This window comes from Struthio camelus, chromosome 1, assembly GCF_040807025.1.
Source record: "Struthio camelus isolate bStrCam1 chromosome 1, bStrCam1.hap1, whole genome shotgun sequence".
NCBI lineage: Eukaryota > Metazoa > Chordata > Aves > Struthioniformes > Struthionidae > Struthio > Struthio camelus.
This window is the reverse complement of record NC_090942.1, coordinates 205294479-205322335: the sequence shown is the minus strand read 5'-3', so window position 1 is coordinate 205322335 and position 27857 is coordinate 205294479. Positions and strand designations below refer to the sequence as shown.

At 38.6% G+C, this 27857-nt stretch overlaps 1 protein-coding gene across 3 annotated transcripts in view; it reads left to right on the top strand.

Annotated features, from left to right (window-relative positions):
* DDX10 (DEAD-box helicase 10) overlaps nucleotides 1–27857 on the top strand; it is a 206030-nt gene that overhangs the window by 92048 nt on the left and 86125 nt on the right. For all 3 annotated transcript variants that reach the window (XM_068930311.1, XM_068930313.1, XM_068930312.1), the window contains exon 14: nucleotides 24244–24357. In XM_068930311.1, coding sequence (XP_068786412.1) covers nucleotides 24244–24357 — 114 coding nt within the window. The remainder of the gene's footprint in view (nucleotides 1–24243; nucleotides 24358–27857) is intronic.

The window sequence follows — 27857 nt, the reverse complement described above, 5'->3', positions numbered from 1 at the left end:
CCGTGGCATGGGCAGGATGCCAGCAGCACAAATCAGGGTCTTCTGAGCCCTCTCCAAGCTTTGGGTCTCCCTTGTTGTCAGGATTACTGCACGTCGAAGTTGATTTTGGGCTCTAGCGCGCTAACGTTTTGATTTTAGACAGCTTGAATGCCTTGTGGTGATGCACCTCAACTTTACTCCTTCCCTTTCTCACTGGATCTTCTTGTTAATTCTTTTTTTTTGTATCCTTTTGTTTTGCATCTCTCCTCTCACTTTATACCCTTTCGCAGTTTCACTAGGATCTGGTGAAAATGATACTGACAGCAGTTGTTGACCGTAGTTTCTTTTCCTCCTGTCCAGTGGCAGTACTCTTGTAAAAAGCTGTGTAAGGTTGGGATATAACACGTGCAAGGAAACAGTGATACTGTAAGTAGTTTAGGTAGGATTCAGTAGACAAGCGAATGCAAGAACTGTTTTGGGGTACTTGATATTTTTGGACTAGTAAGAGGAATTTAAGATGATACCTATCTAGATTAAGGTAGTTTTTTAAAGTTTTTCAGATGGCTTTTGTTCTTAGAGCTTGCTATTTGTCCTCTGTGCTTTTTATTTAATCTAGCAAGTAACCTCTGTTTACTGAAATCTGCATTTCTGCCTTCATGAATGCATTATTTTTCAGAAGCATTTGGTGTAGACACAACGTTTTATTGAAATTTCTATTTATTTAGGAAATGCATCTCTAGAGACTCCAGAAGAAACAACGTGCTACAGTATTTAAGCTATAGTGTTTCTGAAGTATTTCCTTAAAAAGAATTTATAAAGGAGGAGAGTAGTAGGACAGTAAGTTTGCAATTAGAATAAAAATTGCCTTATGGATATAATTTGAAAGAAGCCTAAGGTATTAGAGTAAATAATGCCACTATCACTACTTTCGTTAAATGATGCACAGGCAAATACTGTAATGGATTTTTAAACATAAAGCTTGCTCCAGTTAAAGGTTAACAATTTGCATTTGAAAAAGAGACCAGTATAAAGGCTTAATGCATATAGTTTCCTTTTTAACTGCTTATTAAAACAAGCTATCAAATGCTTTCCATCAGATTTGTTGCTTGCTTCCATCTTTTTTTAGCTATGTATTTCACTAATGTAGAGTAATATTTAGCAGAGCACTTTGGTAATGGTTCAGCAATAAGACTGCATTTTTATCTAGGCATAAAGGTTCTCCGTTTGATGTTGTGGTTTTTTTGTATAGTGCAGCGTTTAGAACACAACTAATGAGGGCTTGTAAACTGAAAAGGTTGGGGACCCAAAGGAGATGTGCTGCTTCGCAGTGGAGGTTACTGAAGAGTTAGCTGATGGGAGGCCCGGAGCGCTCACCCAGCGGCACGTCCGTCCGTGAGAATTCCCCTGCGCCCTGCAGCTGCTGACACAAGACGTGGAAGAAACCCTGGGTGAGGGTCGCTTATTGGAGTCACAACACTGGCAATGGGAAAAGAGCAGGATAAAAACAAATGCCTCATATATTACTGTGCCTTTCATTACTGTAGTAATGGAGATTTTATATATGTTATGAGGAATGAGAATCTTGTGTCTATGGATATTTTGGGCAGATTGCAGTAGAATTCTCGTGAAGGATTTCAGCTCTGAAATGCATCTAAATCGCTGGTTCCTGAAGTCTGGTCTGTAGACCAGCACTAATCCTTGACCCTTATGGAATAAGGGAAGCTGAACACTAAATAGCATTGGAAGAAGCTGGGAAGCAGGAAAGGAGAGGGAGTCACTTTACTTTGAATTCTGTAGATTAGATTGTAGAAGAGGAGTTGCAAATGTAAAAAATCTTGTCTTTGAAGACGAGTGTACGCTTAAAATACAGTTTTCTTTTAGTAACTCAGCAGAAATGTAACGTGTAACTTGTGGATGTTGATGATGTACGTTTTAAATAAACCCTCAGTAAATTCAATTTATGTTTTGGTTAGTGTAGACTGTAAAATCTTCACATAGTGACTGGGACGTTGTTGTTCTAGGCACTTAACATACTGTGTACATGCTATGACAGAGTTTACAGTTCAAGAATAAGACAAGAAAACAGGTGGGGATGCAAAAGACAGATGGGGAAACACAAGGTAATGAAGACCATTATGCCTAGCGTAATAAGCTGTAGTTGTGCTGTACCATCTGCCCAACTATGAAGAGAAATTCTGTAATATTGTTTTTTTTATTGTAGTGCAATATTTTCTCTTTCTGCCTTAGGCATGTAGCTGTGCATGTGCGTATTTAATTACATGCCTGAGCAGTGCTGATGGGTAAAGCTTATTATGGCTGCAGTGAGTTGTGTTACTGAACTCTCAGATGAGTTCAGCACACGTATATTGTGTGTGTGTGTGTGTGGCATGCCTAGTAGAATTACATTTTGTAAGGGGATATTGATAAATGTCAATATATAATAATAATCCAAATAATATTTGTTTTAGTCTTGGGGTGAATAATTTTTTGTGGCTTTTCTGTGCTGACAGACTCAGAGTTAGCAGTAGTCATCTTCATACAGTGCAGAAGTGCTACGGACATAAATAAGACCACTTGTGTCTAATCTGTGGAGCTCCCAAGTCTTCCTAAATTAGAAAGCTCACATGAATTTTTAAAGCTATACGCAGCTGTGCTTCCCCAGCCCAGACCATGCTTTAAGCCGTGATAGGTTGGTCAGCTCAATTCCAATGCTGTAAGTGTGCTTCTTGAGCTAAGTGATAGAAATTTTTCTTGCTGAGCGTAGGAGGAAAGTTAAATACTGTGTTATGTTATATATCACTGTTTCCTCAAAACACACTTTCCATCAGGTTTGGGAGATTGCTGACCAGTTTGACATTAGTTGACTGTGGTGACTAATATTACTGTAAGATCAACTGGACTGGATATATAAAGGGATGCTGAAAATTCATTTTCAAGATAAAGATGGGTGGAGGAGAACAGTTAGTTAACTGAATGGTTCTTTAATTGTAAAGTTACCACTCGGATTTGGGCCCCTACTGAAAACTCAGATCCGTTCTGAAGAAGGGATTTAGATCACTTACTAATGAGTTGACTAGCACGGAAAGGAATTTGCTATTTTGCTAATTGTGTTTATTATTATTAGAAGTTAATAATATTAGAAATTAATTTTTTGGCTGTCTTAGGAGATGTCTGTGGGTAGCATGAGGAAGTGCTACAAAAAGTAACCAGACTTCAAATAAGAACCTGAAAAGGAAATTTATGCTAACATGAAATTGCCTGTGGTGGACCTCAGTGGGAGCACAAGCTCTTGATCCAAGAAGAAATTTGTAAACAATGTATTTTACTAAATTACCTGTTTTCAATCAAGGGAACTTTAAGTTAGCATTAGGACAAGGTGCTTTATTCAAAATAATTCCATACTTTATTCAAAGAAGGGCATGTGCTTTCTATTTCTGTATCTAGCTTAGTATTTATGCAGTTCACTGAAGGTTTTATGGTACGGCGGTGTTTATCATAACTGAGAATCTCTGATTTGTTATGGTTATTATTTTCAAGTATATTTTGGTAGGAGTCAGGTTTGCCTCCATACCCTTCTTTGATTGAAATTTGACTTTTGAAGACTACAGCGTGAAAATACTGTCATAGCTAGATGTATCGTAAGCATTTGTAATAGTCTCTTTGGGGGTATTTAAAGTGGTACATCCAGGGCCTTGGTTTGTGTTTTCTATCAAATTATGCCTTTACATATGTGTTCTTTTTTTGGTGTTTTGAGTTCTTATATTCATCCCTATCCAGAGACTGAAAATCTAAGCAAATGCCTGCAATTTTGCAAAATTGCTGTTAGAGTTGCAATGAAAAAATAGAATCTGTTTTTCATTCTGATTGCATTTAACATCTTAATTCACTAACTCTTTAGAGCTAAACAATCTTTCTTTCTTGTTGGAATATTGACTTCCCATGGTAGAGAAACATTTGGACCCCCCCCCCCTCCCCAAATTTCCAGATCTTAACAAAACAGAGCATAGATCTTCTGAGTGTTTGGCTCTTGTTACAAAGCTGAAATGAAAAATCTCCAGTGCTGTATTTTCTTTTATTCTATTGTATTTTAGAGGTGGCAACTTCAAAAGTTGTGAGGTATACGTCTGTTTTGCAGAACTGTCCGTTCTGCACACTGCTTGTGTTATCTGCAAAACGCGCAGCTGCGTCTTTGGCATTGCACTCAAATCCCTCTCCCTAATTTCAGTGTTTAGGAAGTAACAGAGCTGCTCGTGAAGAGTGGGAACGTGTGGAGAAAGACTGTGCGAGTTTCAACAGAAAACGTTGTACTTGACCTAGTTGTTCTCTTACCCAATGATTTCTTTGACTCTTCTGGCCATCGCACATCTGAGAGACTTTAACAGTGTTAAACCAGAGGAAAGTTTTATGTATGGAAAATTTTCAGGAATTCTCCCGGTGTCCTGTCCTGTCCAGATAACTGAGTCCTGCCAGTGCACGTGTGCCATCTGCAGCCCGTAGATTTTAAAGGCCGTGCTTATACCAATGTCTTGCTCATGGGAAGCTATTTTACTGTACCATAGCAAAATATCATTTTTTTTCTGCAGTAGCTGTGCTGATTTGAGGAGTGCCCTGCTGGCCCTAGCCCAAGAGCTGTAGTGCGGCTTTGACGCCGAGGCCCTTCCCCAGAGCGCCGGCTAGGTTGCTCCCCGTATCGCTGCTCCCAGCTCTGGTGCCTGCGGTGTTGGCAGGAGCGCCTTGGTCGTCTGCAGGCAGCTCTGGATCCACCGGGGCAGGATGGCCTCGTGGTCTTTTCTTTCTAGTTGCTGAAATGATTTCAATGTTTTTAAATTATTGCTATGCTCTCTGGGCTACTATGCGATTGTGAATATGAAGGCATGAGATGCATCCCCAAGGTAGTTGTCCTTACGTTGCAGTTGGCGTATCGGAAGGGTTTGAGGACTGTGTAGCAAATCAGAAGCCCCATAAGGTCTGCAATGAATAAGTACTAGTATTTGTTTCTTGTAGCTTAATCTGACTTTTGTCTTTTGAGCTTTCATATGTCAGAACGTCTTTCAAAATGTTTCGCATAGGGAACTTTAACCTGAAACAAAATTTGTCAATGAAAACTGAATGCAAGTACAAAAATGAAGCGTGCCTGCTTCTGAAGGCAAGCTCGTTCTTTAGTGAGGATTTGAAAAGTGATTCTGAAAAGTGAGAAAATAGCAAGGAATCAAGATAACTGTGTGGAAAGACTGATGCTAATAAGTTGCCATTTGAAATAAGACTGGTGGTGCAGCTGAAAAGTAGTGTGTCAAGTGGTAGCTCCCCCCCCATTTTTTTATTTTTGTTGTTTGTTTTTCTGGTGGCTTTTCGGTTTTTGGTGGTCTTTGGAGCGGGGGCAGGTGAATGAGCTAACCCATTAGCAAGGCAATTTACTGCATAGTGGTTAAAACTGCTGAAGAAAATCTGTAGCCAAAAAAGCTGCTGAATCATTGTCCTTTTAAATGTGGCATAGTAATTGCAGTTCCTTACAGGATCTGATCCGAAATGTCATCTTAATGCTTCTGGCTGAAATGACTTTGTAATAATCCAGAAGGCTGTGCTCTAACTACTGCATAGATACCTGCTGGTCAGGAAACTTCGCAGCGCTATATATTTGTGTCCTGAATTATGGCAGTAAGAGCCGGTTTCTGGCTAGAGGAGCAGTATGCCTGAAGCTAGAGGTGATGAAAAATCTTTTGTGTTGCTAATCTAACATTGTAGTGTAAGTAGATTGTTGAGGTTTTTTTTCAGCTTACCTTTGTAAGAAAAATAAGTCAGACATTGTTTAGATTCATTGTATTTTTCTCCATTCTTTCTCTTACCTTTCTCGAAATGTAGTCATTTTTTAGATAGGATTTTCAAAACAGCCCAAGAGAATCTCGTGCCTGATTCCCTTTAAAATGAAGTAGGAGATGTTCTTTTCTCAAACCATCCAAGGATTTAGGAGCATGCTAGCTGTCCAGAGTTTAAGGTACTTATGGTGATTTTGAAAATCCTAAACTTAGAAAACAGGCTCACCGTGGCTGCTTAATTTTTCAAGTGGAAGATTTACTAACCCCAGATCTCAAGAGAGAAAACTTTGAGTCTGTCTGGATCCTTGCAAATGATCAATCCATGAAACTATGAACAAGTAAAACCTGCTTGAGCAAATGCGCATGGAAAAGGAATTTATCTCTGTTGTCAGAAGGTGCGGTCATATTTTAAATTTGAATTTTCAAAGTCAGGAGTTTTTTCATGGAAAATACCTCAAGCTGCCACTTTCACCAATTTTTTGGTTTCAAGGAAGAGAAATATTTCTGTGCCTGGTTTTCACAAGTCAGTTTCCTGGATGAATTATTTTTTCAAGTGCAAGTATGGCTTTTTCTGCACGCTTACTTTAGTTAAGCAACCAGTGTGTACATTGACTGGTGGGGACTTATCAAAAGATAAATTTGATTAGAGTCCAGTAAGTGAGCAAATGGGTTCTAATGTTAATCATCTGTCTTGCATAATCATGTATTAAAGGTAGGTATAAAACTTACTAAGAGGAAATATGTACTTGTAGACCTAGCACTGTGTAGTACGTATTTTTGATTACTGAACATTTCAGTCCTTTTCCCAGCGAAACTGTTACTGCTTTGCATTAATGGCCTGTAGCTGCCTCATTATTTTTCCCCTACCTGTACTAAATATTGAAACCTACTGATGGTCTAAACAGCAAAGTAGATGGATAAGATAATAAATTATGCCAGTTATTGTCTGGGAGCTGCTAAATGGATAGAAAATATATTTTGGTTATGCCCTTGGAAGAAGCTTGCTTTTGCAACGAAGAGCGACCTTTTTGTCATACCTCTCATGAGGTCCTAATTATTGACCACTGAATACATTGAACTGCTTTTTCCATTTAAAATCACATCAGTCAACTTTTGTTACTTCTTGGACAAAGCATAAGAGATTGGTGCTCAGCAGGCTGAAATGAAAGATTGCCTTTTATCCATAGTGATCTCAAACTCTGCCTGCCTGCCTGCCTGCAGTAACCTATGCTTGGATATGCTTTTCTTTGTTTTAACTCAAAGCACTTGGAAACAATAGTTAAAAAAAACGAATCTTATCTACATTTTTGTAAATGGCTACGGGAGCAAAATCTATTGAATGCATAGTAAAAAGCTACTGCAGCATAAAAAGGCATACTGTTCAAGCATAGAAACACTATAAAAAGTGCTTGTACATGCATTTCAGATTTTTTTTTTCCCTTATTAGAGGAGGAATAAGTCACAGTATCTACTCCATTTAAAAACAAATCAAAACAATATTTATGCAGCAATACGATGAGCTAACCTTAGTTTCTGCAGTGGAATGGAAAAAATTACTTGAGTTTTCCCCCTGTTGTATATGATATTCCACCTTTTTGAAAAAATGTATGAAATACTATCTCAAAGCAATATCTCAAAATAATACTTTTTGTGGTTTTTAAATTCAGTGGCTTGCACATAAGGTCAGATTGGGTGTTCTTAGAGACAGTTCTGTTTGTTGCAACATCCTTATCGGGCTGCAGTATCCCAGTTACATAACTTGAGAAACACTTACTTTAGAGAAGAGAGGGAATAATTTAAATCTATCTGAAGCGATTCCATCTTGCATTGCTGTTTCTTTAATAGAAAAAGATTACTAGCAGTACAAGAGAGAACACAGATGTTTTCCCACTCATCAGTGTTTCTTTTTTAGGCTCACAGATTACAGAAGTAATTTTTCTTACCAAAAGTGTGGAGAATATGAATTTGTTTAGTCTTCTAGAATAAGATGTGGCAATGCCAATGCACATGTTCAGAATTCACTTTCTGCATTGGCAGTTGATTTGCCATTGTTGCTGATTTTGTCACTTTTGCTAACTTTGTTTCTTTGCATTGACTTTTAAGTCTGACTCTCTTTCTGTCATTCTAAAATCATGTTCTTTCAGAATAAATAGTAGTTGGGGTTCTTCCAGCTGTGACCAGTGAGTGGCTCTTGGCATAAAGAGAAAACTGTAGCAACTGAAGTGGAGATGTTTCCCCCAATGCTAGAAATCCTGACTTTCAGGCAGATTATTCTTAATTGGATAAATGTCATCTACCATACTTAACCCATTCATCCTTTGAAATTACTTCAGAAAGTATTGTTTTTTTAAAGAGGTGACTATTTCACTTGTCTCCTATGGTTGTCTTTCTGGAGAATTTTTCATCCTTTTTTTAGGGAGTTCTCTAGTGAGACGGCAGTACAACCAATGTGTTAGCACCTTGAGACTACCTGTAAGGAATAGACTTGTCAGCAAAAAAAAATTGTTTTTTAAATAGCTGTCACGTTTTCCAAAGCAGGAACCTATTTTTGCTCCTTTGCTCTCCTCCGTTTCAGATTACGTTTACAAATCCTTATATCCTTTAGTCCTTAGTCCTTTAAAGACCACGAGGCAGAACTGGAGGGATCGTGATTGGATTCCGGGGGCCCAGTTGCTCTAACGCAAACTGCTGCATCCCCACTGCATTACTAGCTCCAGGCTATTTCCTGTGGTGTCCCTGACGGTTCAAGCTTAATTCATCACTTAATGCAATGCAGAATTTTTTGTGCACGCCCTGGAGCTTAGCTAAGGCTTGAACTCAGGTTAATTCCTTGGAGGTAGAGAAATACAGTAAAGTCCATCCAAGAAAGGTATATTAAGAGGGATTTCTTAATTTAGAGGAGTTTCTCAGGAGACCTGTTCCTTTCTTTGAATTACAAAGATGGAATTAGGTCTGAAATGGACAACTCTGGCAGTATTCAGAAAAGTGCTTCAGGGACGGGAGTGTGTTACTCAGTCTTGTTACTTAAATTGGTGTGGCCCAGCTGTTGGCCGGTGTACCAGATGTGTCCTACAACACACTTCCCAACAGTTCACTGCGAGCCTGCTGGGAAGACTGGAGAGATCTCTTTGGACATCAAAAACATCTTCCACCACCAAGTGTTGCTCTGTTTCCTGCAAATGGCCTGGCACTTGCAGCCCAAACTGCGAGTGCCATTTTAGGGATTTTCAGTAAGCACAAAAGACTCTCTTTCAGGTCTGAGCTGTGTTTCAGTAAATAGCTAACAAAGAACACATTAGCTCATCTGTGATCTCTGTGGATTTATTTTCCTCTCTATTCAAAATGTAAATCCACATATGTTTCAAAGTTACACAATTAAACCAAGAGAAGAAGAGCAAAAAAAGTGTAATGGTATGTAAAAATGAAGTTACATTATGATGATGAAATAACTATAACAATTAGATTATCCTCATTTCTTAATGTCTGTAAAGTCCACTACGTTTCTTTTCAAATAATTTCTAGTTCGTGCTTTCAACTTACCTTTCTTCCAAGGTTCTTTAAAATAGGGGTACTACTATTCAGATAGGATAAGTAGATGAACGCAACTCAAGAGAGGAGATTCTTTTGCCTGCAATTAGTTGTTCTCCACAAATTTTAAGACAGTTAGTATTATGATTGACAAATATTTGTTCCTCTTTCAAAACAACAGTTATGTAAATGAATAGTGAAATTATTAAAAGCGTGAAAGAGTGCTATTTTCCAAGTTTTCTTAATGTTAAATAGAACAAAACATAGTTTTTGGTTTTTTTTAAATCTATTTGTGCAATGTTATTTGCTCAATTTGCCAAAATGTTTTATTATTTGCAGTGCTGATATTTTAACTCAAGTAATTAAAATCTTGTAAGTTCAGTAATATGAGAGGTATATTGCGTTCTGCAGAAAATGAAGATTTAGTCAAATACTTCTTTTTGTATAGAAGGTCACTGTTCCAGGTGGAATTCATACCAAGTGTTTACATTGTGTGTTGCCTATGCTCTTGAAAATCACAATGGCTGAAGAGAGAGAGAGCCCGTCATAGTGCAAAGATTTGTCTAATTTGTCTTCTATCTTTAATCTCTTAGAGATCAAATTAGGAATATATTGCCTTCATTATGTGGCTTATTTAAGATACAAGAAGTTGATATTTGAATTGAAATTCAAGTTGGTTCAGAACTAGCTTGATATGAAGTTCCTGTATGTGTATAATTTCATAACATGCTCAAATGGAATAAATTGCGTCTTCTGTAAAAAGATGTGGAAGAAGCCTTAGTACAGATTTAAAAAGGAGAAATGGCTGGTTTTTTTCCCCAAGACCAGTCATTGCCTGTCATGATCTTATGTATGTGACATCTCTGTGGCATAAAAGACACAGAGGAGGTCCTTCTTAGTACGAAAGTGGGACTAGTTTGAAGAACAGGAGAAGTGGTGTATTTGGTTGAGAACTAAAGCTCAGTGGTCTGTCTAATTGATGTGACTCCTTTCTATTCATCGCTTTGCAAGTTTAGAGCTTTTTTAAAAAAAAAATTAAGCCCTAATACTTACCTGCAACTTCAGAGGAAATGAGAGTTTGGTTAGGTAATTAACTTTGCGAAGTTATTGATGGTTAAAAGTAGTCATATTTGGTCCTGCAGTGTATCAGTTCTGTAGACGCATTGAAACTGAGACTGAGGCCTGGTGGTGCAGAGCTGAAATAACCTACTTTTGGTTTTATATTTTTAATTTTAGCATCCATCAAACTCTGGTTTTCACCTTCTTTCTGACTATATTGGTCAGGAAGAGAATTAGTTTGTGACAGCAAATACCTTTTAAGAAGGCGATTTTTAAGTAATGCTGAAGATTCAAACTTCAAAGTGAAATACTGTGAAGTCAAAATCGTGGAACATGCACTACCAGTTTTTAATTTCTATACTTTTTGTTAGTTTTATTGTATGCAAAGTGAAAACATGGATATTTTGTAAGAGTTTCCCCATTATATTTTTAATGCTGCCTGTATCAGAATGTCAATTTGTGCAACAGTGGCATGCAAAGAATATGAAATGATGCAGAAATAATAGACACACTGTATTTTAAAAGCAATATTAATTAGTATCTGGATGTAAAATCAGTGATTTCTTTCAATAATTGATAAAAAGACTTTCCTAAAAATCTTAAATACAAGAATTTGTAACATAAGGAACATGCACACTCTTGTGAAGAACAGAAATGTGTCTTCTAAATTCCTTGTAGATAAAACTGTCACAGCAATTGCTGTGGCAAGGTCAAGCCCAGTCCCTGGGGTATCGCAGACAGACATATCTGGTTCTTTTTATAAAATTATTGAGGCTGTTTTCACAAAATGTTGGACAGATTTTCTCACTACTAATCCCATTTGGAAAGGCTGTTTCTAAGATTCCTCTGTATCAGAAAGAAATGTTTAATTTTCAACATAAATATTTGCATGGTGAGTTTATGCCCATTTATTCTTATTCAGAGATTGTCCTTAACCTTAAATGGCTCTTCTCCTTCTCCTATATTTATCCCTGATATATGTATATGAAGGCAATCAGAATCTCTCTAAGGCTTCATTTTGCTCTTTTCATTTCCTGTGAAGAAAAGACATTTCCTGAAGAGCTGGGCTCTTTAGTCTAGTAACTCTTCTTTGTACTTACTCCGTCAAAATTCACCTGTATTCAGCGTGGGAAACAGGAGCGGTGCAGCGCTCCGTGGCAGTTCGCACCGCTGCCTTCTCTAGTAGCATCAGTACTTGTCTGCTTCTGCAGGCAGCACCTTGCCTGGCAGGGTGTGCTGTGCGGCTGTCCTTTTCATAGCTGCGTGTCAGTGGTGGCTCACGGTCATCCTGTGGCTGCCAGTGCCTGAATCCCCTTCTTGTCCTCTCTCACTTCTGTTGGAGGCGCTCGCACTTCATGTTGGAAATTCAAAGTAGCCCCTGCACTTTGCACTGTTGAATTTTATCTCATTTTAATTTGTCTGGTTTTCAAGGTTGTCTTGTTCTTTTGAGTAGCCTGTTGCTCATTCTCTTGTGTTGGCAACAGCTCCCACCATGTGTCCTTAGCCCGCTTCATCGCTGCGTGCCTCTAGGCAGGATGGGAATCCCGGGAGTGATCTGCGAGAGTCGTTAACTCCCTGGCAATTTGTCTTTCAGTGCAACCCACTGTAGAGTACTTTTGTACCTATCCTGATCCTTGACCTTCTTTTTTTCTCTCCTCTTCTTCAACTAATACTTTTCTGAATGGCACTGTATTAAATTTTCCACTGAAATCAAAATGAATTAGTGCTGTTATTTCCTTTCCCTAAGGAGCCAAGACACCATTTTTATTACGATTCATTTTCCATTCCATTCTGTCTTTGTAATTCATTGTTCCTCCAATACTTGCTCTTCTTCCTTGCACTCTGCTGAGGTCAGACTAATGGCCTGTAATAGTCTGGAATAGCCTGGGACGTATTTTCTTTCCCTTTTCCTCACCCTTTTTTGTAAGTACTAGCATTTGCTATTCTATATTACCTGCCAGTTTTGTTGAGAGATTTATTCAAATAAATCTTGCTAACAGATTTGTAACATCCTATGTTGGTACTTTCAGAATTCTGAGAAAGGGATTATCTGATCATTTCGTGCCTGAATCGAAAAAATTAATTTGGTTTTGCTTCCAGTTGAGTGGACGATTTGTGCGCCCTGTTTCCTGGGAGCCAGGCTGCCTTTGCCTGCATAGTACCATAATAGACTTGCTGAGAGCTGAGGGGAGTTTGAGATCATAACAGGTTTATCTTCAGTGTCTACTTCACTCATGCTGCTTAGCAGTCTCACTTTTCTTGTTTGTTTTAATTGCAGTTATTATTTTGCCAAGGAACTGTATTACTTCCTGTAAGGTGTGAAGTCTTGGCTTATAGTGAATGTATAGCTTGCTTTGCTGGTGAAGGGAGTTCTCCATTTTCTTCTGTCTTCTCTGGTTCTTCCATTTGAGGTGATGGTTTTTCCATTTCAGTCTGCGCCTTTTCTCTATAGGTAAAGGTCTAAATCCTTCCTGAATGTTTTACCATAAGGACTTTTGTGTTGAATTAATGTAGTTTTTACACCTAATTTCCTTTCTTAAAGGGAAAGGAAGTTGTCACTAAACTGAGCATGCAGTTGTTCTTGCCTGCTTCTTGAAATCTGCCCGCTTTTCCAAATATATGCAGTGAAGAAGATCATTTCCACCTTTTCTGCTGCCTCAGATGCAAGAGCAAAAATTGATTAGGGTAAAGCAGCATAGCAGCTTACTAGACTTTGGTCATTGTACCCTGGCGACTGAAAGTATTTTTAAACGAGTGTTTTAGTTTTCATCAGTCTGTAGTTCTCCTCAGTCTAAGAACTGTGAATTTGATAACTTCATAATGGTTTGTTTGTCACCAAAAATTCTAGAGAAGTGAGAAGAATGGAGAAAATAAACATTTATTTAAAAGAACCACCATCACCTTCATGCATGTTTTCTTCCAGCGCTGTCCCCTCATGGCTAAGGCATGCAAGAAGACTGAGTTATATGAAAATTATTGAAGGTGAATGCTCACCGTAGAGCTGTTTTGGGGCTGGCTGACCATAGCCCCACATTTTGTTGAAGTCCTTCTTCCTTGTTCATTTATAAATTAGTGCTGAGCCCTCTGATTTATTGTTAAGAAGTTCTTAACTCTCCCCATTAACTAAGCACTGGGAGTTAGGTAGAATTTAGCCTATCTGAACATATCACTCTTACTATCTTAAGTGCTTAAACAATTGAAAATTTTTGACTGCTTCTAATGGAGACAGAGGAGATGTTGCAATTATTTTCAAACAACCTTTAAAAAAATATGTTGGAAGTATTCATTACACAAACTTCTGTATGGATCAGACCTCATGTGTTAAAAATTAACTTCTGCAAAGAAAGAAGGCATGGAAGTTTTTGGACCAAAACCTAGAATTTCAAAAGCTATGGGAAAGGAGGTTCAAGCTGGAGGTTCAAAGGAGGTTCAAGCTGGAGATAATTTTGGAACCTTAAGAAAAGCAGTTGCTAGTGTTTGGAAATCCAGTACCTGTTTCGATGTATGGATATGCTTATCTCTTTATCAAACTCTTTCATACAACTCCTGAGTGGACGTTCTTTTTGGCAGTAGATATATAGAAAGCAGAGAGTAGCTGCAACTCAGAAATGCCCCTTGTGGCATCAGGAGCAGAAATCTAGCTGTGGTCTCTGGAGGGGTGTGCGGGAACGTTCGCTCCCACTTCGTCACGCGGCCCTGGAGGGAAGGAGGCTGCAGCCGTGGCTCCCAGCTCCGCTCTAAAAAGCCTCATGCAACAGGGCATTTCTGCAGTGAGACAAAAGCAAAATTCTGGCAGACTGGTACAGTCACTTTAGCTGTGTCAGTTCAAGCAGATATTGGCCCCCTAGTAATTTTTTCTCATCATAATCTACTGGGTTTGGAGAGCACCGTTGCTCTTTGGGTTCACGTGCTTATGACCACAGTGGCTGCAGGCAGCAGAAATAAGCGTGCTTATCCCATACTGGAGTCCAGAAAGTAGCTCTGCTTTTTTTCTTACACTTCTTAATGCTTCTCACTGTGTGGCTTAGGAGCTCAAGGTAATTTTTGCTACTTCTCTGTTTCTTTCCAGGTTTCTCAATTAATTTAAGATGCAATTAATGCCCTTTACAGTGTAGCAGAGGTACATTGGCTAGCTGCTGTGGACGGGGTGCTTCCTGCTGCTTGCCTATCTCCTGCTCCTTTCTAGGAGCCTACAGGAGTGCCAGTCTGACCCCGGCAGCTTAAATGGCAAATACAGTTTGCTGTCATCTTAGTGTTAGTTTTCTGCCAGTTCAGATCCTTGGAGCAGCTTGTCTTGAAGTCAGCCAAGCACCTGTGCTAAGGGGAGTGGGGGGAACGTTTCTGGAGGAGAGTGCAGGAAATACAAGACCACTTCTGTTGGCAGCATCTTTAGTCTGCATTGAAAACATGGAGAGAGGAATCAAGTTACTCCTTTTTTAAAGAAAGCAAATAATAGACAAGGAATATTTAAAAGTTTACTATTGTGGCTTATGTATCAAACTTTATGAAGAAATTCTGTATTTCAAGATTATTCTAGAATATGACATCTGGCTGGAAGAACCTTAGATACATCCCTTTTGGGTCTCTTGCAAACTATGAGCCACTCATTCAGGTGATACCGCTCTTTCTCTCCTCTTTTGTGGTATCTCTGCCTCACATGTTTGCAGTGCTACAGCTTTTGCCCATGGCTAGGTTTGTTTGGTGCGTGGGATCATGGAGGAGGCCCTGGTGCAGTTTTGAGATAGGTTGTGCACTCCCTGTGGGGAATCTAAATTCAAATGAGCCTGGTTTTAAAGATAGGCCCTCTCAAATTACTAGTGTACAGTACAGTGTCTAGTATTACCACTTCTTTCTCTGTTATATGGCCTCACATGGTGACGTGGCCAAGCACGTGCCAGGTGAATGATCTAATTGGTGTAGGGTCTTGCAGATTGAGAGAAATGAGTTTAGAATGGGAAGGAGTAGGGACCATCTGTTTCAATCTAAAGATGAGATAAACTCACACCACACCTTATGGCTGAGAAACTAACACTACTCAAATAAAAATCAATGTAATAGATGTTTTTCAAAGGAGTGCAGTCTTTGCTGTTTACAGTCATAGCTTATTAAAAATATCATTGTGGTGGGATTATTTCATGGGCTTTGGTTTTGGTTTTAGCACATGCAGAAGGAGGAAGGGAGAGAGCTGAGGGAAATATTATCTCAAAATTTTAGGTAACTTCTTGTGGGAGCTGGATCTTGGCTATCATCTTTTCTTTCTGATCAGGAGATCTCAATGAATAAAATGTTTTAAGGAGCTTCTGCCTTGGTTACTTCTGTGTCCCTGCTGCTGTTCTTAACGGCTTTTAAGGGAGAAAGGGTAGGTTACAGCACTCACAGATGGGAAAATATGTTTAACCTCAAAGTAAAACAGCATGCAAGTGTGATCTTCTCATCTCACCCTTTGACCTAAGATTCCTCTACGGAGTACTTTAAACCATAATTTTAATGATGTTATGACTTTTTATTTAAACTGTAACTGCTTTAATGATTATGCAACAAGCCATTTTTTGAAGTAACTTTTTCTTACTTTTGGGTAATACAGTGGCATAGAAGAACCAAAGGATCTTTATTCTTTGACTTAAAAGCCCCAAACTTTCTCTGTTTAGTTCATTAAAACATCTCAGCATTGGCTTCTTGCTGTAGCAGTCAGTGATTACATTTCTCTCAGTATTGCCATTTAACTCTCTTACACTAAAGTATTAAATGCATCCAGGGACAGGTGGAGTAAGTCTGGTTCTTTTGCAGACTGAAAACTTAGAGGTATGCCTCAGCACACTTTCAGTATACTTGAAGGACTTAACATTTTTTTAAATCCTAAAACCAAGGCAGCACTCTCCTCCCCTCCCCTTCTTACTTGACTGTCCCCGGCCGCCTTCCCCCCGCTCCGTTTTGGGTGTATGCCTTCCTGCATGGCCGGTGCTGGTAGCGGGGTAAATAGGCAGCGTTTCCCACTTGCTGGGAAGTGAGAGATGATTTTGACGTTGTCACTGTTGAAGAGCTGTAACAGACCGAAACGTGAAAAGCAGATTCAGGTTTTCCTCACTCCTCAGCTCTGCTTTGGTGATTTATTTGTTTATTGTTAAGTGGCAGACTAAGATGACATTTGAAATACTTTATAATTTGGTTCAATATACAAGATGTGTTTATACTTTCGTTTCTAATTTGCCTTATTTTTTGAAAATAGCATCTTCGTGATGGCCTTTTCTTGCTTCGTAATGCAAGCCCTGGATAGGGGGTGCGAATAACAGTCAAGTAAATCACATTTTTCTCCTTGTTTAACTGATGTCTGAGGAACATGCTGCTGTCACTTTTTTCTTCTCCATTCACTGCAGTTGCTCGCCTCGGGTAACGGCCACTGAGTCATCTCCTCGACGTTTTTCCACCGCTGTAGAAGCGGTGGAGAATTTGCTAGTTACTGTGTGTTTCTGTTGGCTTTTGTCAGAGGGAGGTTACGCGTTGTAATGACGCGTCACCTTGTAATGATGTAGGGAGAGGGGGAATGAAAACACTTCATGTCTTGATCTGGCAGTACAATTAATCACTAGTGTTAATCATGATTGTATACTTCTTGTATATTATCAGTCTCAGGCAGCCTTTGGGTTATTTGCATGTGCGTATTTTCTTGAAGTATATCCTTCTGCCAACTCCAGGTCAGCTCCAGAAGGAACCAGAACTGTGCTAGTATGTTTGGGTTAGAATTACAGTCTCTTGGAAAGGTTCTGCCCTCGTTTGTTCAGACGTGCTCAGTTACAGCTGAGGTTACTCTTGGCCTAGAAATATGTGTAGTTCACTGCTCTCTGTTCCATCTTTCTCCAAACAAAACAAAACAAACCCTGCAGGTGAAGTCATGGTGTCATATCGCTAAAGGCTTAATGTTCTAGGAAGGGATATCGTCCTCACTTGTGCTGCTAGGTAATGAATGTGCAAGCTGACACAAGACACCTGCTGTGAAGTTCTCTGGTCCAGGGCACTGACACCTTTCAGAGTGAGGTATTATCTAATCACTATTATTATAAAATAGAAGTCACAGACTTCTTGGAAAGTGGTTTTGTCCATATTAGCTCTTGTAATGACAAACTTTGGTTTTTAAATTTTTCCCTTATTATGATGGCTGTGAACATGGAAATGCTGGAAAAAGAAGTTTTTTTTATAAAATGAGTTGCAGTGACTTTGCAGATCTATGCCAAGGACCGTTTGCTGACATACACAGAAACTAGAGTCGTGTTTATGATATATATAATTTATAGTAATCAAATCAACTGTTTGTTTTGTGGAATGGGGGAGTTCAGCCCTTCACTAAAATGTTCTTGAAATTCTTCCTGTTTTATGGAGAAGTCATGGATATATTTCAAATACCCCCCCCCCCCCCCACACACACACAAAAAGGAGGAGGAACCCGAAGGGCGAGGAGACGGAAGAAAACCATGAAACATGATTGTACAGTGCTGCTTGTTCGTAGTTTTTTCTAGGATCATGGTACTTTATATCAAGCTAAAACATTAATCCTCTTTTTTTCCCCAGCAAATGAAAGCAGTGAAAATTTCCTGAGGGATGGAAGGGCACAGACAATGCCTCCCTCCCCCCCCCCCCCCTTTTTTTTTTTTTCCCCAAGATAGGGTTTAGATTTGTAGCTGATATATAATGCAATGAGGATATTGGAGTTCCCTTTTAAAAAGAATTTCAGGAATAGGAATGATACCCAGGCATTTCTAAATTAACTGTAAAGAAAGAAGAGGAGATGTTTAAAGCAGAAGCAGTAAACCTGTTAACATGAATAAGCTAAAAAAAAAAAGAAAAGAAAAGAAAAGAAGAGTCCTTTCTCTAATCTGAAATCATAGTTCAAAGTGCAGTGCTGCTGGTGGAGCCCCCTCAGGCGCTATGTGTTGCCATGATAGTTGTGATGAACATCCTCAGCACAACATGATGGGTTTTTTTTGTACCAGAAGTGTCAGTTTTCAGATAGTTATGATTTCTAAGTTCATCATGCCTCTCGTGATTCATACAATAAGTTCATTAATATAAATTTTGCTACCAGCATTCTTGATTTTTGATTGACTGTTGGAAAGAGAAATTCAATCTTTACTACTTAGCTTTTGCTCAGGATCCCAATTTTAAATTTTGATAGCAGTTGTTGAAATGAACAGCAAAGAGTCTTGTGAAGTATGCTTTCACTAATACAAAAAGTGTAATAATTCAGTAGAAAGTTTTATGAAATGTTTTCGGTGATTTAGAAGTGTTCTAGAGAAATGCCATTATGTAGTACCAGCGAGAAATTGGAGCAAGATTTATCTTTGAAGAGTTATTAAATAAAACTTTCTGTTCTAATGAGTTACCTGGGTTTTTGTCTCTGATTGGAGAGAAATACTGTGCATGGATCCACTTGTTGGCTCCTCTTTCTCCTTCCTTAAGATTTAATTAAAAAAAAAAAAAAGGAAGAATACTTCATCAAAACCAAATTAGCCTTGCTTAGATGACCTTTTAAAAATAATTTTAAAAAGAGAAGTTTCTTTTTCCAGGGAAGGGTTGAGGAGCTGTGCTGTGGGAAATGGAAGGATGGCTTGAAGAACTTTGTGTTGTTTTGTACTGCTGCTTCTCAGTGGATTCAGGTTGCTCTGGTTGAAGATGGTTCAAAGCAGCCTGTGGCTTGTGAGCAGTCAGGAGAAATAGGGAAGGACAACACAAGAGCTGTTGTTGTAAAAATGTGGGCCTGAGAGTGAAACAGAGACCATCTAGCTACCACAGACCACGAAGGAAAGCGGCATGTGTGGCCCTGTTGCATCCTGAGGCCCCACTTTTCAGCTTCCCTGCTTCTTGCTATTCGACAGACAAATGGCTAGTTGAGTACAATAGTATTATTAAGGGGAAATTTTTTTGAATTTTCTGGATACTTGAAGTGATATAGACTAGACTTCAAACTGATCACATTTTGCTTCTCTTGATATTTTTCCCTCTCATGCTCTGCAATGGTGTACGGTGGTGTGACGTTTGGCATCTCACTGCTGCTTCTATGGCCGGATGTCTGGGAGCAGGAGTGAGAACCCCTCCACCCTCTAACCCTCTCTTTGGTCACTAATCTAAGTGTCATAGTCGGAGTTTTGAAGGTTTATGGGATTAAGAAGTAATGCTTTTGCTTAGGCTGTGTTAGACTAGTGGTGGGAGGAGACCGAATTTTCTACAATTTTAGTAGCAATTATCAGGTGAAGGCAATATCAGTATGCAATGCAAGGCACAAAGGTGAAGACAGCCCTTCTCCGTGTCTAAGATTTGGTAGCTTTAATTTGACAAGACCGTGGCTCGTTCTGTGAAGAATGACCTCTGAGGCTGAACTAAGCCGTTTGACTGGAGGATCCAGCTGCTGGGTGATAACATGCATGTGCTTATGCTTGCTCCTAGTACGGGTACTTGCTGAAGAAGTACAAAAACAACTGTGTGAAACTGGGTGCCAAATCAGTTTTGTTTCTCAGAGGCAGTTGCTGTTGAATTCTGGGTAAAAGTAATATAATAGTGTTGGAAGAGACTGAAAAAAAATTTCCAAGTACATGACCGTTCTTCCTAATAATTCTAAGGTATAAGGGGAAAAACTCTTACCCCCCCCCCCCAAAAAAAAAAAAAAAAAAGCAGTAACACTTTTTGTAGCCAATGAGAAGGAAGAAGTGATTATAATTTTTTTCTACTGATATTTTACTCTGCTACGATAATTTAGTCCTGTCTTTAGACACTGCTGTAGTGAATATACTGTGTTTGCTTTCACAGGCTAGTTGAGTTGAAATTAAAAAGAAAATCATAGTTAGAAACGAGCAACCTTTACATTTCATGATTCGTAACACTCAAAGCACAATGTCCAAAGCAAACGCATTTGCCTCGGGTACAGTTAGAGACGTAAGGGCTTTGATTTTGAGTTATTGAGGATTATATACTCAAAGTCCACACTATTTACTTCATAAATTTTATTAGTATGGAAAGCCAGTCCTTATTAGAATAGCAAAATGTACTGATACTTCTGTTTCTGATGCACTGTCTTTACTCCCCGCACCAATTAAACGTAATTTATGGAAATGGTTAGAATAGTGTAGTTTAATAATTGCATTAAATAAGTTTTTAGACAGGAGAAGCAGATTGAGGATGTCACCCATTTTCTAATCTATACTCCAAGCAAGAAATATTTTCTCAGCAAAAATTGTAATTGAAAGGTAGGAAAATCAGAGGTTTTAAACTTGCTAGTGTCTTCAGTTAGAAAACTTTTTTTCATAGAGCCTTAGCTAAGAATATCTGATCTCTTAAAAACAAACAAACCTGGTTTTCTGTCAAGAAAAATAAAAAAGAACTTGTTTATTAGCTCCATTGCTTCTGCTTATATAACAAAGCATTTGGATTTTCTCAGCTGCTAAGAGCTAATTTTTATTCTAACTCATTAACTAATCCAGGAAAACATCTAGCATGTGCATGTGCGAAAGGAGAAGGAAATTTAGGCTTTTGATTAGTAATAATAGAAAATCCTGCTGAGCCCACGTGTAATGATATTTTGATAAGCTCTTGTGTGACTAACTTCTAGTTATATAGCATTTTAAAGAGATTGATTCTTACTTTAATCTTGTTCGATAGTTCAATTGTTACCACTTCTTTATAAAAGAAAGCCTGAGACTTAAGTGCCTGTTTATATTGAGTATAGGGCAAAGTGTTCTTAGTATACGTTGGTTAACACGAGGTAGCCTCTTCTCGTTGCCAGGCAAGCGTACACCAGCTGTGGTTTGTAACTTGTGTTAACAGCTCGAGTTCAACCTGAGATTCTCTTTAACATCTAATAGCAACCTAAACCCGTGCCTTAAATCCCTTCATGTATTCCCGCTTTTGTTCTCATTTGTCTGCTTTGATGGTATAGTTCAGCTTTGGAAATAGATTTACTGTGATCGATATTAGTAGAGCAGGTTTTAATATGCAGTGTTTTCTAGTGAGCCCAAGCCTTGATCTGGCTTTAGGAGCAAAGTCTAGCCAACAGCAGAAACTTTCACAGAATCACAGAATGGTTGAGGTTGGAAGGCACCTCTGGACATCATCTAGTCCAACCCCCCTGCTCCAGCAGCGTCCTCTAGAGCATATTTCTGAGGATCACGTCCAGGCGGGTTTTGAATGTCTCCAGAGAAGGAGACTCCACAACCTCTCTGGGCAACCTGTTCCACTGCTCTGTCACCCTCACAGTGAAGAAGTTTTTCCTTTAAATTCACTCGTGTTCACTGGAAGATACTACTTCCAGTGGATAAATTGGAGCTTGCCTTGATGGGGAAGGGATGCTTTAATGTAGCAGTTCAAGTGCAGGGTCAAATGGTGGCATTGGGACCGTGGGTGAGGGCCGTGCACTGGGCATGAATGGCAGGGCTTGGTGGGACAGGGGTGCGGGGTGCCCTGGATGGAGGAGGCCAGGGACCGAGCCTGGTGCAGGCAATCTGTCATGCACCAAAGCTGCAGCTGGTTGCAGGAGCCCACGGTGCCCCGGCTCAGACATATTTAAGTGCATTCAGTTTAGCAAAGCAACAAGAGCATCCCAATAGAAAATTCGGATTATTAATCTGTGGAGTGTGGAGAAGTTCATACTAATATTATTTTCTGTATATGATTTTTGAATAAATAGTAATCCAATCTCTTACCTTTCATGAATGCTGCATTTCGTAAATGTGCAGAATTTGTACAGTGATCTTATACTATGCTTGTTAAGTGTATGGTGGGGGAATTTAGTGTCCCACTCATTTCCGCCCCCTCTTTTTCCTGTTTGTTTGGAGATTTTGGCAAAGGGAGGAAGAAAGTGGTACAACTGAAAATACTGCCTATGTGTGCATGCTAGGAGAATCAACCCACTGAATATTTGTATTCTTTAGCTGGAAGAAAAACTCTTATTTTGAGAAATGCAAACAATTAAGGTGCAGTTACACATTTAAAAATAACCTTACAGAAGACTGATGTGCCAATTTAAAGCATTCAGTCCTTTTTTACATTATTTTATGCTGGTACTAATTAATAATCCTGGTAGTGCGAAAAGGGAAGAAGATTAAAAAAACAAAGACCTAAGCAAATGGTAAAAGAAAATGTTATGTTAGTGAGAAACGTTACTCCTTAAGCTTGAAGTAACCAACTCTTTAAATTCTTCTCTGGACAATTCCTATTGTTCTGTGAAGTAGCTCATGTTGTAAGGTAAGAGATTTTGCTCGTGTAGATGCTCAAACAGTTTGTGTTTATAAGGTAAGCAACAGGAGTGAGGGAGCAGCACAGCTTTCTGAGCTATTAAAGATGTGTGTGCAGCACTCCTTAGTAGTAGCTGCATAGTGCAACAAAAAGTGGTATGGCAATACTTGGATCATAAGTGCTGCTACAGTTACTGTTTTCTGTAAGTTCATATTTTCCTTTTTCTCTCTGGTTTGATTTGATCACTTGTATTATTTATCAGCAGTTTATGCTGTTTCTCCAGGCAGCCACTTTTTGCTGAATAGTAGAGCTTTGCAGTCTTCACAGGACAATGAGTGGGTTATGTGTCTTCTCCTAATGAGTCTGCGTGTATACCCGTGGGACGTCTTTTGCTATAAAACACTTGCTGCAACGGCAGTTATTGCTGCTCTCTGCATCGTATGCTGTTTGATGCCTGCATACGTATGGCTTTTGTTCTTGAAGGCAGGGTTCTGGAGAAGCGCTGGAGGTCAGGAACATCCACGTTCTTTGTTTCCATGGTGTTTTGATGTTACCACAAGATGTATGGCTCTGCGAAACCTATGTGGGACCATCTATGGACTTGACATTAGTTTCTTTTCTACTGCATTTAACATTGAAATGCTCATCCTACAGTTGTAAATTACCTCCCAAATGCAAAAATACTCTGGATAAATCCTCTTTTTTGTCAAAACCAGCCTCGACCTTCTGCTTTCTTTCCAACAACAACATTGCACACAAGGAAAGTAAATGTAACTTCATGATCAGAGAATTTTACGCAGGGATCCTGATTGTGCTACTTGCAGTTTCTGGACAGTTTTGCTTTTTCCTTGGTAGCGAGCAGAGAACAACCTCAGCCTGTTGGAAATGGTATCAAAGCCTGTGAATTTCACAATTTCTGCTGACTCTGATTAGTTTCCCTGGTGTCTTTGGCATTTTGTGCTTCATTTATAAAGTTTTCGTAGGATGCTGATAGGTTTGGTAATTTTGAATGTTGTTTAATGCTGAGTTCACTAAGTCACTTCTAGAACTTACTTGTTACCCTGTGATGGGATTGCAATGAGCAAGAGTTAGGAAAGAGGAAGGTTTTTGCAAGAGCGCTTGTTCCCTTTGTTGATGCAGGAGTAACTCAAGCTGGTGTGCCGCAACGTCTGCGTACGCCCTCATCGCAAGCTGCACGGAAGTGGTATCGGAGCAGTTGTGCTTACCGTTGTGGCTAGTGGCTCCAGCCAGTCATGCTGGATCTCCTATGTGACAAGACTTGTTAGCTGACAGCATCAGTTACTAAATCCAGTGCCATTGTTCCAAATAGGCTTGTGAGATTTGGATGAGATAGGTGCCTTGCTGCTGGTAGGAGATAAGTTACGCTGACTTTTTTTTTTTTTTTTTAAGAGAATAAAGCAGTGTTTTTTTTTTGAGGGGGGGGTGTTTTTGTTTTTTTTTTTATGACCTGGTTAAGGCAGGCTATGAAAAGGCATTTTGGCTGATTTTTATTGGACCTCATACTCACATTCATATGTTTTAGGAATTATCCTTTTCTTAAAAGGAAATGCATATATTAAAGTGTGAAGAACAAACCGAACAACAGTAACAACAGAACATAAGAAATCTCATTTCTTCTTTTATGCAGAATGCCTCAAACTCAAAGGTGAAGAAAAAAGCAACTAAAACACAAGAAGCCAAAAAAATCTTAAAGAAGAAATTTAAAGTCAACACAAAAATAGTCTTTACTGAAGACGGAGAGGTAAGATCAATTCAAAATAAACTGTATTTTGGTGGGGTCTGAATTTATGGTTTTTATAAAGACAAATATACCTATAGTTTTATAGATGTATGAAAAGATAATATAGTTTTCAGAAGCATGTGGTTTTCGTAACTGGGTTCAGTTCTGCAAAACAGTTCAGCTTGCATTTAAATTCAGTTCCACTGAGGGGAAAAAAAGAAGTGCTGAGTACTGACCTCTGCTCACATGCTATGTACATATTTGTATGAGAGTTGTTAGCATATGTATCCAACTCTATCTCTTTCCTGCCTGTTAAATCCAATTGCAGGTGGAATAAAGATCCTATTCTTCCTTACAGAAGTGTAACCTGACTTTCCTGCAGACGCTTGCTTGCTTGCTTCCCCATAGACTTGAGTGAATATATTGGAATTAGAGAGAGTCCCGGCTTTCTTTCCAACATTCGCTATTTCTAGTTTGAAAGTGTTGTCAGAAAAGCTAAGGGGGAGCGCCAGGGGTCTACCAACTGGTGCTGATGTAGCAGGGCATTGAAATTTGCCAGTAATTTAACTGGATCTTTTGATAGGCCCTGGAAAAATGTATTGATTTTTGTAACAGAGAGGAACTATTGTAAATTGCTAGTCACTCTAGGATTTTGTTGTGGTGATAACCTCGCAATAAAATCTGCACGCTACGCAAACTTTTCTGATGTTTGCTTTCACAGCTTCAGATGCTGCGTACATTGTTTTTCCATTTCCAGTATTAAAATAGTAATATTTTTTTCCTTCTCTGGATTAATTTCAGTAAAGTCTAGACTAACAGAGGTGTCACCTTTACAAATTTCACTTGTTTTTGTGACCTGACAACGGGGTATTTCTAAAGTATATTATATTAGGGGTGAAGGGAGCATAGCCATATTATTACTGTTGTTTGATGAAATATAAAAGCTTTGAGAGGTTACCTAGTTGATTAGAAATGGTATAATCAGATGATATTGGTTATTCAGAACTAGTCATCTCATCTCTGAAATGTACGTGCAATATTTAGATTATTCATACTTAAATATTTATATCTAGTTATAGATTACGTACTTTTCCAAATAACTCATATTAAACTGATGTTTTGAAGTAAAGTTGTCATATAATCATCCCTGATCAGGGGAGAAAGAAGTCTGTATTTGGGTTTGTAAGACACTTTTATACTGGTGTTTCCCATCCATTTGCATGGAGCACTGGACATCACGAGGAGACCATGAGAAGAATCCCCACAAACATATAAACATACGATTACACAGGCACATACGCTCATATATAGAAGTAAGCAAAAAGGGAAGGAAAAATGAAATTAATAAATGAATGTTCAAAGCTTAGCTTAATTTTTATTTGATTGTAAATGGAAAATGTTGTGATGACACTCCACAAGATAATCTGTAAGTTTTACTTTGAATACGCGTAGGTGTATTTGGATTTAAGTGTTGGGAAAGCCTGTGATTCAGGATTGCCTGTGGTTCTCTCTGTCTACATACTCCTGCCAAAGATGAATTGCTCAGTTACTTATAAGGATTTTTCAGAGGAAAATACCAAATATATTCTAAATAAGCTGAAATTCAAATGCCTTTTTCCCCCTTTTTCTTTATTGGAAGAAATAAAGTTGTTGAACTATTTTAGTCGTTGGGGGGCGCAGGGGGAGAATGTGGGGAACCTGAATATTGTAGAAATGGTACCTGTCTAATGGCTACCAGACGTTCTTTGCTTCAATTTTTTAGCAAACGATTGAAGAATATTTCTGCAACATTCAGCTGATTTATCATTTTATGTAATTAAGACATTGCAGTAGAACTTATTCATGAATTTTCATGAAGGATGATTGTAGTTGTAGTAACACACTATTCAAAATATCGGATAGTACAGTCTTTGTTTTTTGATGCACCTGGATTTGTGAGTGATCAGTTGTGTATCTGACTGGCTACTTCACAGGTATTTTAATTGCACGTAAATGTCTTCTTTTTAATACACGTAACTCTGGCCCATTAATTATAGTCTTATCTGAGCCCAATTTATCAGGTAAAGGTGAAAGACTGTTAGATGTTTTTGTGGGGGGTTCGCTTTTGTTCTTAAACTTGGATAGAAGAATTTCTGAAAATGGGATTACCTTTTTTTTTTAAAAATTCGGAACTGTTTTTGCGAGGTGAGCCTGTGGAGGAGCAAAGCATTCAAATTTAAATTAGTCTTGATGGTCGATAAGCAGGTGTTTTATGTGTCCGTGCAATGGAGTAAAAATGAGCGAGCGTCCAGACTAGAAGTTAGCACAGGGATTGTACTTACAAAAGTAGCACAATAGAGAAGAGGGTTGAGTCACTTAAGGAAACATAAACTGTGCATCTACAGAAATTATTTGTGCTTTTTTACTGAGCTGTTTGAAACTGTCCTTTAAAGTTGTACTGTGCTATTCCACATCCTTCTCTTTGATAAAAAATAAAACTTCTTAAGAAAAGTGTCGTCTTAATGTAAGTACACAAACCCCTTTTTATGAAAGGAAGTAGAAACAGTAGGTTTGACTTGGGATCATCAGGTCCCAGGTAAATAACACCTAATGTGCGTTACAGCATCCTAAATATGTTTTTGCCTGTTATACAAACTATTTGAAAGGTATCCTATATTTTCTGTCATATGCCGTTTCTTTTTAAGAATTCCTACTCTACAAATCCATAAGCAAGAATGATTTTTCACAGACTACCCTCAAAAGAACTACTGCTCATACAATTAGGTAGAAGCTGTGAGGTCATAAGATAGATATATATCTGTGTGTGTGTGTGTGTGTGTATATTTTTTTTTTGATTAATTCTTACTTAGTCCTTGTCTTCACACTGGAGTTCCAGATATTTAAGTGATATTTAAGATATTTAAGTTGAGTGTGTTCAGCTTGTTATCCACAAATCAAGCTTGAATCTTCAAGCATTTCTAATCCAGTTTTGGTACTAAAGCCAGTAGAAGGCTTTACGTTTGCCCTCCTGCTTTACCAGAAAACATGACCCTGCAGTCACTTTTTTTTTCTACGCGCTATGTGATGAAGGCTTCTCTCTCATTTTTATTTCGGTTAATATGTTGGAACATTGGTTGTTTACATGGAGGCCTACTGTTTAAATCTACCATGTTCTGTTGTGTTGTGTTTATTGTGGAGAGTATTTTCTTGACAGCAAATACAGTGGTTTTTTTCCACAAAGTGACTAACAGGATTATAAATTATTTGTGTCGTTGGTAAAGTGAGGAAAAATAGAGGAAAAAGATCAAATGAATCCATTAAATCGTAAAATGGTGTAGTCGAGACTTTATTTTCAGAGCTTTATTTTTGACTGAACGTAATCTATCTAAAATGTTAAATATGATATCTGAGTTTCTACTGTACGAATGTTTTGTTTTTCTTTGCAAATGGCGTTTTTATTTAGTCTAGAAAAGTAATGTATGGCTATGTATTGGATTGCTTAGGACATTGAAACTTTGGTGTTGGAAAAGCATTTCTCTTCA